At 39.0% G+C, this 12,163-nt stretch overlaps 1 protein-coding gene across 1 annotated transcript in view; it reads right to left on the reverse strand.

Moving 5' to 3' along the window:
* Nucleotides 1–12,163, reverse strand: part of PHLPP1 (PH domain and leucine rich repeat protein phosphatase 1) — a 186,321-nt gene that overhangs the window by 21,265 nt on the left and 152,893 nt on the right. The window contains exons 11-12 of the mRNA XM_015240478.3: nt 6,760–6,960; nt 4,095–4,257 (exon numbers count right to left, since the gene is read on the reverse strand). Of these exons, the coding sequence (XP_015095964.2) occupies nt 4,095–4,257; nt 6,760–6,960 (364 nt within the window). The remainder of the gene's footprint in view (nt 1–4,094; nt 4,258–6,759; nt 6,961–12,163) is intronic.

Here is a 12,163-nt window from a genome sequence, read left to right on the forward strand (position 1 = left end):
CAGATGCAGTCCCCACCCTGAGGAAGTCCCAGGCCAAAGGGAAAGGAACACTCTGACCTACGATCGACCTCGACCACATGTACTGGTGTGTGTGGTGTGAGAGTGGAGGGGTAGCTGCTGAGGCCTCAGACAGGGTTTCCCGGGGGCATTTTTATGAAGAATCAAAGTTAATGAGGCAAATGAGAACAGGAGGGCACCTGGTGAGAGCTAACAGCACATGTGCCACGCAGGAGCCAGAGCAACGCACAGTGCACCAGGACACGAACCATGAGCGGGCGGTGTGGCTGGAGATGGCCGGGCCTGAGAGCAGACGGGCCTGGAGAGGCAGGTAGGGGCCAAATGGTGAACTACAGACGGTGCCTCATGTCGAAGTGGTACTACTTCCCTCTCTCATTGTCACATGGGAACTCGGACATTTTAGCTTAATAGTAAAATACATATGTGTATTATTTCTCATTATATAACTTCTAGTCAAATTCTCTTTTTAACAGTTAAACTGCTATATATTCTTGATGCTGTAAAAGGCTAAGTCATTACTGTAGGATGTTCACACATCTAAGTAAAACTATTAACTAAGTGAGCCAGTCTGAACCTTTTACTTCAAACATAGACCCCAAAGCCAAGGTGGAAGTTCTGTTTTTCTACGTATTAGTATATTCGTCTATAATGATTCATAAATGTATATTATCTACACCTCCCCACCTCTCAGGGAGTTGCAAAAGAAGAACTTTAATTTGTATAAACCCTTCCTTTTAAATTTACATACACTATCTGTGATTTTTCTCAACTGGGTTTTAGATTTAGGAAAACTTATTGGCAATAATTTGATTAAAATGACAATCAAGATAAAAAAATTTGTTTAAAAAAATCTTTAATACACCAAACAGTATACCATTCCTCCAAACAGTGAATTCCTTTAAACACCAAAACTAAATTATTTGCAAAATTTAACTTAAGAAAATGCATCCTACATAAACCAAGCAACTCGTTTACATTATTGCTTCTGAGCAGTGGTTGTGGATGTGCCCTTGGGGGCACTGAATGATAGATCACAAAGTTACAGGACACCTGGCCCATGCTTCTGGGGGCTTCAGGGTTACTCAAAGATTATGGAGAGAAGAGCCTTTATTTTCACATTAAAACTAAAAGAAATGGTAAAAAGTAGAACACAAAACTAGCATGTAATTTCAGATCAAAAAGGAGACTTCAGAGAAATTTATAGGCGATTCCAGGCTGTATTCCAGATTTTTGAGAGTATAAACTCACTTCTCTTTACCCTTAGGGATGGAAGAGTTTGAAGAACACAATGGGTGACCACTTCATAGTCAACTTCTTTGAGGACTCATGGTCACAAGTGCTCCATTCTCCAGGAGTATCCTCTAGAGGGATTCTTTTAATATGCCTGAGCTCACAGAGGACCACTGTTTATCCGTATGTATACATAACCCACCTCATAAGATGCATGCAGTATGTTGTTGGAAAGGGCACAGTTCTGAAGTTAAAAAGATCTGCTGAAATAATTTTTTAAACTAGAGTTAAAAAACCAAACAAATTAGTCTGAGTTAATATATTACATCAACTATGAAAGAGAGAGACTGCAGTTCTGGCTCCCTGCTGGTCTGCTGCTGGTGAGACAGGGAGACAAGTGGCTTAAATGGCCACTTCCTGGTAGACACTGCTTCATTCCTTTTTCCTTAGCTCTGTCCCAGATATCTCAGAATCCCCAACTGTTAGAAAAATTTCTAAGTAACTATTACTCACCCAGATCCCAGGGCCTTAATGACAAGTGCCCCGAGTTCCTGGTTTTTGGATATTGCAGTTGCTAGATGCCCTTTTAAGTCAAGCAGGTCAACCGCTCCACCCAACTGACTTCTAGTTGGTTCCTGATCTGTCTTTATTTCCATTATCATACTTTCCAAAGAATTAATCCTTTTTCTTTCATCCATTCTGACCCAGCCATTTCCCCATGTTCTTTGTGTTTTATGACTAAGCAGGTTCTCTCTCTCTCATTCATCACTCACTTTGGAAACAACAACAAACATGGCTTGATTCCAAGGGATATTCAACTTCCTGTAGCCATTGTTCTCAAGAGTGCGGCATATTAAAAATACTTCATACTCCATTTCCCATGAACATAACACAGATCTAGAGATGAGGTCACTCAAGGTAGTGACCGAGTAGTTTATTACTGTACAGCGCAAACATAAAAATAATCTTCTGGAGAGAATTTAAAACATTTTAAAAGATGCTGTTCACCCAGTAATTAGAATCAGGACACCACAGGAACACGGAAAATTTGACAAAAGTTGCTGATATACGGTGCTTGAATCTCAAATTTCATCACCATGTATCACACATTTATTTCATCTGCTTTTAAACAACACTTCAAAAAAGGTTAGGAAAAAACCCACTAATTGAAGTTACTCAACTGCAAGATTGTGTTTCACTGCAAACTCCTGCATTATCAACGTGGCTGCTACGTGGTTAGGTGAAGGGCTCCTGAGCAAGAGAAAGTGAGTGCCACATCCATGGCCACCTCTGCTTCTCAGGTTCACCAGCGGCCTCAGTGTGGGCTTCAGCCTGGGACCAGCCAAGCCAAGCCTGGCTTATGTGGTGACTCTGGGATCAAGTCTTCCTCTCTAGCTGATTGAGAGCCTATCTGTATCCAGAGGGAGGTCTACCTTAGGATCAAAACAGAACACAACCTGCTCCAGGAACATAAGACTGGAGGTGGGGCTTGGAAAGTTAATTTGAAAGTGCTAAACAAAGCTGAAGATATTAATACTAAGGGACATAAGCACTATGATTCTGGGTCCACTTAGTTCATCAGAAAACTGAAAAATACACTTTTTCCCTACTAACAACTTATATGACCTTCATGCCCAGGTATAGAAATTGATGCCTGATGATCAGTTTAACAGATCTCACTGAATCTGCCAACACTAGATCTGTCTCCCTTCAGAGCCCCACCTCTTAACTGCTGTAAAATGTATTACAAAGTAAAAGTAAAATATTTTTGCTAGTTTATCATAAGCGTTCTAAAATGCCACGGTCATGTATGAGATGACAGTGCACTCAAGGCAAAATATTTCACGGCCTTAAAGTGCACACACACATGCACACACTTATAAAATGGCTTGTACACTCCTCAACCATGGATGTTAAAAAAATGGCTGTGGTGAAAATTACTCATGCTGTTTAAAGTACCTTCAAATAGGATGACTTTTGTTCCTTTTTAGGAGATTAGAATACGCTCCAAGTCTATAACCAGAGTTATTTTTTACTAAGCACAAAACTGATAAACGGGAAGGCTAAGATGCAAGTGAAAAACTACATTATAGATCAAAAACTTCTTTCTTTTTGCTCCAAAAACAAATACATTTAAAAAACATTGTTAGATGGCTTTCATTCTAGTGAACTGGTTTCGTCCCACAAGACTGCCCTGAGTTGGGAGCCAGGAGTTGTAGAATGTCTCTGTTGCCAGTTTGCTGCCTTCATTTACACAAACCACTCCGTTTTTGCAGCACCTGCTTCCTCACCCATCAAATGGGAATAATGTCTGTCCTGCCAGCGTCATTAAATTCAAGTGAATGTTTGGTGATGGTAACAGTAACGACACCACATCTACGCAGGGAGTTACTACGAAGTGGGTGCTGTGGGGTGGATGCCATTTATTTAGGGGAGTGGGAGTAGGGGTGTGCAGTGATACTGCTGGCTACCTCAAACTGCTGTCGAACCTGACTCAGTCCTTGAGCCTCATGACCACCCTGGAAGTAAGCAGGACAAGTACTGTTAGACAGATGGGAAAGGGGTCAGTGGCTATGAGGTTAGCCTCAAGTTCCCACAGCTAGTTAGGGACAGCGCCCAGAATACAGTTTTCCCCACTCCCAGCACACTGTTTGCTGCTTACTGGTTCTTCTCCTCTGCTGACTCAGCAGTGTAGCCCAGTGGTTAGGAAGGACGGAGCAAGGGCAACTGGTAAGTCTTCATTCTGAGGAAATTCCACAAGGGTGCAAACATCCTGAACTGAGGAGTTAGAGAAAACAAATCTCTGCTGACCTGAAGGTTGGAGTTTATGGAATCAAACCACGTACCTTGATTTCTGGGAGCTGCATCACTTCAGGGAAGACTTCGATGCAGTTGGAGTGAGCGATCACAGTGTGCATGCGCCTGCAATTAATGATGGTTGTGGGGATGGATTTCAGTTTATTCCCACTGATGTCAACTTCTTCAAGTTCCTCCAGCTTTGCCATTTTACTAAAAAAAAGAGAAAAATCAAAGGGGGAGGGGCAGGTTACAGAATACTTATAAGGAAATTTAGGGAAAAATATAGATAATGAGAATTAAAGGGTAATTTACTATGATTCTAAAGATTCTTTAAAGATTCACTTGTAATAGTCATTTTAACAAATCAGACCTTTTTCCCACTATTGTTTTTGAGTACTGAAGTATTTTAACACCTTTCCTACTACAAAACAAAAACTATTAACTTTAACTCTTCAAATTGGCAGCAAGAAGAAAAATAGATTCCTTTTCCTATTAAAACTCTGTGTGTGAATTAAGTTATCCTGACAACAGTCACTTTGCTATGTAGCTTACTCTGAACTCCAAAGAGAAATCCCACTCAACTAGGTCAGTAGTGTTAAACCAATATGTGTGCTTTTAAAAGAGCTTAATGTGGGAGTATGATTCCTTTGTACTGGCACTGAGACCTCAAGGGGATACAGAGTGAAAAAGGGTAGAGTTTGCATGAAGATGTACTTTCTCCTAAAAGCCCTCTCCCCAGATTCCTCTGACCCCATTTGTGGGAACACGGTAACGGTGAGCATCAGCATGCTGGAGGTGACCTGGCTCACCTCTCCACCCCTGGCAGTGCCCAAACTCAACCTAGACCCAAAAGAAGTTTCTCACAACTCCTGCTAAATTTCTACAAAGAAGGAATCTTTCTGACCTTCCCATAATAACATGTCCTAATATAATTTAACACTTTTGTTAAAGAATGTCTTTTATTGTTCAATACTAACCTATGAATTATAACCAATATTAGTAACATTAACCAATAATTACAGTAACCAACTAAGGAAAAATTCCAGAGTTAGGGTTTCTCATATTGCCCATAAATCTGGAGGGGAAAAGCATCCATTTCTACAGTGCTATAATGCATCTACCACTCCTCTGGCCCTTTCGCCACCACTGGAGTCTAACAAGCACAGGATTTCCAGTGAGTGTGATCCAGACTTACACTCTGAATCCTCTAGTTTACAGTTATTGGTATCTTCTCTGCTTGCTGGGCTTTCATTTGTCACAATAAACCTTCTAAAAAATTTAGCGAGAAAACCTTTACTACTTTTCTTTCTGTCATCTCTCAAATATAAAAGTTACCTTATTTGCTTATCTTGAAAATAAATATATGCCAAACACACAAGAACTGTTTTTTATCTTGTGAAATCAGCATGGTATTAGAATATGCTACACAATGTTGTATGCTAATCCATCTACAATAGCCTGAATATGTAAGATTATTATTTGAATATGTTGTCATCATATTTTGAAAAGAAATATGGAGAAATTAATGGGTAATGAGCATGAAAAAGAATTTGAAGTATAGAAATCAGGTCCAAGAAAGAAAATGTTAAAGAAGTTTTCATCCCTCAACACAGAAGGTGGTCAAAAAAAAAAATTCTCTGTCTTTTGGGTGATTACCACAGGTATGGGTCACTGTGTGGGGGGTACCCTCAGAATTAGAGTTGATGATCATTTTGCTGGCCTTAGTGATTCACCATCCCAATTAGAACAATGAGCCCTTTCAGAGATATTATTGTTATGTGACTACCATGTTTTCTTCCAAAAATATTATCTCATTTCGCAATAAAAGAAAAATACATAAAAAGAAAAAAGAAAGAAAAGTTTAATCATTAACATCAAGTGAGGGGAGAAAATAAAGAAACAAATGTATACAAAAATACAGAACAATACTTGAAGTCAATGCATATTTGGGCTTCCCTCCTTGAGAAGGGTTTCAACAGAGTGGTACCCTTCATGGCAGCAAAGGGAATATTTCACTTTGGCCCGACGCTAAGTTGCAGTTGGAAGCGGATTGGAAGCAGAGGGGTTAGCGTTTGCATCTTTGATGTGTGAGTTCCAAGACCTAACTTGTTAGATGAATACGTGCCAATGACACGGAAGCCAAGTAAATCGTTTATCGCAGGCTCAGTGTATAGATTCACTCAAAGCAAGACACAATGCCACTGCCCCCCAATATTAGGAATTAAAAATTAAAATAGAATTAAAAGTGGAATCTCCTGAGAGCCATAAATTAAATTACCTGTAATGTTACACAGTTTCTATGATCGCATAGGTCACCACTGCTCTTTACATCATAAGCATTAAAACTGAAACGAACACCTTCAGGTTCCAGTTTATGTTCTATTTCCCACATACCATATTAGTTTAATTAAAAAATTTTTAATTTGACTGGGTAAAAAGAAGCAAAAGAAAATATACACCCACTAAATTACATACCTTATTTTCAAATCCTAAGAATATTCTAGTGATTGGGTCTCTGGGTATATTCATATTAGAAAAACTAACACATTTCTGAGGAATGCTGATAATGGCTTAAATAAAAGATAACGGTGAACAAGAAGCAGGAGGAACAAGCATTACAGTATCTGAAAAATAAGTATTTTAGCTTTTCCTTTCCGTCTATGAATCCGTTTTCAGAAATGCAGTGAAGAATGTCACTTTGTGATCTTTTACCTTGCTGGAAAACTCTGAAGTCGGTTATAGGCCATGTGAAGAATCTTCAGATGGGGGTGTCCTGTTAACAACGGCACGCACTTATCTGTGAGGTTGTTATTTGTCAAATACAATTCCTGTAAGATGCTGTTTGTCTCTTCAGAAAGTGTGGCAGGAGGAAGGGTTTCCAGTTTGTTTGCAGATGCATTCAGGAATCTCAGGCTATAATGACAAAATGCAACAAAATCCCGCTGATAAGCCAGAGAGCTCTAGTCCAGAATCCTCAGCACACCTAGAAGCTTTCTGATTGATATCAGGCATATTGGAGACGGTTTAGAAACATGAATTTGAAGACAGGTCCTGGCTTTGGCAGGCAGATGGATATGTGACTCCACTATCTACAATGAACACAATAGCCATCTATGTGTGTTAATTACAAAGAGACAGAAATCAATTTTTATGGCAGTACAAAGGTGAGAGGAAGAGATTAATTTTATAGCTGGTGGGGAGTGAAAGGGAGAATGATAAGGTAAAGTTAATATTCTGTCTTATGAAAAACAACCGCCTATTTTTAAATAAAAGAGCTCTTATGATAATAAAATAACTAGATATTAGATCACAATACAACTAAATCACATAGTACCTAAGTCTTTTTCAGTACGATGGCCAAACTACATTTCACTGAGGTATATTCACAACTGCAGGAGATAGTTGTTCTGTAGTAAACTAATATAATACTATGTAGCAGCGAACATGAGCCACAAGTACATGTATCAACAGAATGAATCTCACAGAGTTAATATTGAGTGAAAGAAGGCATATCCCAGAGGATACATTGCATAATTCTGTAATTGTACAGTTCAAACATCAGGCAAAACTAATCTATGGTATTAGAAGTCAGGGAAGGGAAGCAGTGTCTAGGAGACAGCTTCTAATTTTTCTAATACAATAATGTTCTGGTTCTTGACATGTGTACTGGTCTCATGAGTGTGTTCACTCTGGGAAAAATTTATCAAGTGCTACACTTATGATTTGGCCCCTTCTCTGCATTTATATTATACTTCAGTCCAATTTATATTAAAACAAGATGTCTATGCTACCAGTTATCCAAGTGATAGAGTGAACAATGGCTAAAATATGAAGAATGTTTTTACACCTGTGATAACTAAAACTGTCAAAAGCAACGTAGTCTTTCCATAGTTATTGTGAAACACAGGGAAATGCAAAATACAAAGCTGGAGAACTGAAAAAGAATCCTTGCTGAGATCAGGGTCCAAATCATTGGAAAGCAAAGGGAAGGACAGAGCAGGTACCCTGCGTGGCTCATGGGCAGACAGACAGACGACCCTCCCGCTTCGCACTGGGTCTCCACTGTGTGTGCTCCACTGTGAAGCTGCAGTGACCTGAGCATGGAAAGGATTCGGCCCAGAGGACTCACCTGCTATGGCGACCAAGGTCAAAGCCGTATTGGCCCCACCCCTCAACCTGGAACTACCCTGTTAATGAACAGCCTTTCTCTCATTTCAAAATCACCAGTTTCAACCTTTCAGCATTCAATTCGCAACCATTTTACCATATATTCTTCCAAAGGAAGACTCTGGAACACCAGGTGCAGCTGTTTTTAACCTTGGATTAAAAGAAGGCTTTGTATTTAGGAGTCATCACCAGGCTTGTCATTCCAAGCTCTCAATCCACTAATTTAATACTCTCCAATCCTGCAACCCCCACACACTTACACACACACACCAACTCCACTACTTATCTAAGGAAAAGCAGCTTCCTCAAAATAGAACATTTTCCATTAAAGAAATACGTATTCCGTTGACATTTTAAAAAAAAAAAAAAGGAAGTTAGAAAAGGGCCGTACAGTCCATAAATAGTCATGGGAAATTACAGTCGTGTGTGCTACAGAGAAGAAAATAAAGGTCATTCACGCAGTTTCTGAAATGGTTTTGAACCAGGAAGGAAATAAGTTTCAGCACCACAATTTTTTAAAGTATTCTTATGAGTCTACTTCTTTTGGCCCCATTTGTATCATCTGACTTAAATACCCTGCTAAGAATTTCTTCTGAGTAGAATTAGAAAAGATTAAAACGTACTGCTCTAAAACATCTTGGAATGAGGTTGAATGGGAAACTGACAATCTCATTAAAATACAGTTCTCTAGGAAATATGCAGTTACAAACATGTGAAAAGAAAAGAGAAATTAATTCATGAATATTTGCATGTTTTTAGGCCAAAAAGAGGGAAGGTTGTTTTGAAAGGAAAAAAGACTGACTAGTGAATGCGCAGATAGAAAACTGCACATGGGACTTAAAAACACCCTCCCAACATGTGAATGAAGGGGAGAAAGTGATTTCTAAAAAGACTCGTCCTCTCATCTTGTTGAAATTCGCCTGTATTGAAGTAGCTACAAACTCTTCATGGGACACTGGGGGGTGAGGCGGGGAAGGGGGAACCCCACATCCCATCCCTCCAGGAAATGAAACTAAGTTGAGACTATATGGGCTGGGTTCCAAAGGATTTAATTTGAACTGAATAAAGTTCGACTGAATCACCTCGTTAATTAATGGTCAAAGAGCAAGCAATTGGGCTGAAAACAGTTTTGGTGATAATGGTCACGGGAAAATCAAATTCAGTACCTGTCCTCTTAAAAATGAAACCCTTGCCTACGACCTCACAGTGTTTCAGCTGGAGACAGATTAAGCTGGTTTTACAGTCTTGGTGTTGCACTTCCACCAGAAAGAGCAACTACTTTAATTTAGCAATATTTCCTCCAGTATGGATAACAGTTTTACTCAATAAATAAGAGTGTATAACCCTATCCCCTCTGCTTTCAGAACTTCCCCAAAAGCTAAGTTCCTAAAGCACTGAGTTTGGTGTCAACTCAATATGATGTGATATCTTCCTCAAGCTTTTCCATTATAGATTTTTCTAACAACTGTATGAAAGACTTGTTTAAAGTGCCATGGAAGTTGTGTCCATATAACTCTCTTCCCTACGCAACCCTCCTATAATGATTAGAGAAGCAGTCACGTATCCCTGCTTTCTTTTCATGTGCAAAGTGCTCTGTAGAGACCACAGCTCTCTCCTATTTTCCATTTCACTTGATTCTCCTAACATCCTAGAGATGCTCCCCTCATATTTCACAGATGACAGAAACTAAAGCTGAGAAAAGTCTAATTACTTGGCTGTTGTTTAATAGTAATTAGCGGCAGAGCCAGACAGAAAACCCAGATGGCATCAATCTTAAAAGAGTGTACTATTTCCTAACATAATTCTCCAAAATTCAAATGTTAAAAAGCAGGTAATAATAAAGCATTTTCCTGAGGACATTCTCCATAGGCCCTCTTCTCCAAAAACGCTGGAGGTCAAGCAGGGCACCTGCCGGGTAGTGTGGAGACCACATGTGCACAGCATTTCAAATTCCCTTCTTGAAATAACCTAATAAATAGAGCATTCAAAAACTTTTCTTAGCAGAAAGTGCAAAAGTCATAGAGAAAAGACACTCATACATGACTCCTGCCCTAAAGCATTTGGAACGTTGCCTACAACAGCAGTGAGACAAATCTACTTCCTCCTCCAGGAGCAATTGCTCTGTTCTTCCTTGGCACATTCTGTCTGCTCTGGCTCATCCAGGTTTGGTTTTGTTTCGTTTTGTTTTTGTTTGTTCTTTAGTAACTCCCTTGAATTTCACAGCCAATTTCTGTCCTTGAAACAAAGCACAGGCTTTGGTAGCTCAACAGATCTACCTATTTGCAGGCATATCAGGCATTCTGCATTTAAATATTTTTTTCTGCAGCTCAGTACTGGAAGTTGTAGTCTGTTAAAAATGCAAAAGGTAAAGACCCTAAGGCCAACAAAACTCTTCGACTTTTAGACAACCCCTGATCTCTGGCCCCCAAATGCACCAGGGGTATCAAACAAAACATTCTAAATCCTTACCATTTGTCTGTACGACACAATACTTTTAACAATTTCGTCTGTCTTCACAAGACCAACAGCTCCCAAAGCAGGGGCTTACAAACTTTTCACTGATGGCAACCAAGAGTACAAAATACATTTTAAATGATTATCCAATACAGGTGCAATATATATAAATGAAAGAGTTTCACGAAACTATACTTAACCTTACTTATCTTACATGGATATTTTCTATCCCATTTTTTTTTAATGCTGGTAGAAACTCATTAAATTAATATATCACTAATCACTTTGCAAAAAGGACCACAATTATTCATTATCTAGCAATATTACCTAATTTTAGGTAGTATTGCTAGATAATGAATTGCAAAGTGAACAAAAAGTGCATACAGTCTAACAGAACTAACACACTGTTATTTTGGAAGGTCTGAAAATCTGCCTGACTTGGGCAATACTGATCTTATAAGCCTACAGAGCAAAGGAACAAAAGCTATAAGATGTAAGAATTATTGAACAAAAACTTGAAAAGAAATAATTGTAACAATTAATATAATTAATTAATTAAGAATTAATTAACATTGATGCAACACCATAAAATTAGAGACTTTATCCCAATTTCAGCAATTATCCCACTGATGTCCTCTGTCTGGCCCAGGATCCAATTTAGGATCCCATATTGTATTTCCTTATTGTGCCTCATTTGTCTCCTCTAATCATTCCTATTTGTCTCAAATGACCTTGATACTCTGGGGAAGACTACTAGATAATTGTTTTGTAGAATGTCTCTCAATTTAGATTTGTTTGATGTTTTATCATCATTAGAATAATGTGATGCACTTTTGGCAAAAATACACAGAAATGATGTCGTGCCCTTCCAGTGTTGTGAGCTCGTTCCAGAGAGGAGATGATTATCAACTTCAGCTCCCAGATATTCTTATTAAGTAGGTCAGGGAAAGGCTTAAAAAAATCTATAGAATTAAGAATTCTGATGATTGGCCAAGCTGAGTCAAAAGAGAACTGAGATACAAGCCAGGAACCTGCATGTTTAATAAGTTATCTAGTGGATTCTGAAGACACACTTTGAGAAACACTGTTTTATTCCACTATGACTCTCAAAACATCAGAACTTTGCAAGATTGCTCTCTTCACATAGGAAAAATAGTGTAGGCAACTTAGGTCTTCAAAGTGCTAGAAATATTTGTCTTTGCCAAAAGGCACCAGTTGTCATGGTCAATCAGTCATGCTCTCCCAAATTTTTCTATTCCCTTTTAGTCCCCTTGATATTTACACATGTTCTGTCTGAGTCACCAAAACTTATGGTCTGGGATGTGACTAATACTCTGGAGATATTTAATAATTACCACGTACTTCATTTGCACATACACTCTCCCTGTTCCCACCCCCTGAATACACCTTGTTCTGCTCCAACCAAGAAAACCCTAGGCTCCACCCACAACAGGAACCTGTAACTCTCTTTTAAAGGGTCCATCGTGGCTTTGCT

The sequence above is a fragment of the Vicugna pacos genome, chromosome 30 (assembly GCF_048564905.1).
Source record: "Vicugna pacos chromosome 30, VicPac4, whole genome shotgun sequence".
Classification (NCBI taxonomy): Eukaryota; Metazoa; Chordata; class Mammalia; order Artiodactyla; family Camelidae; genus Vicugna; species Vicugna pacos.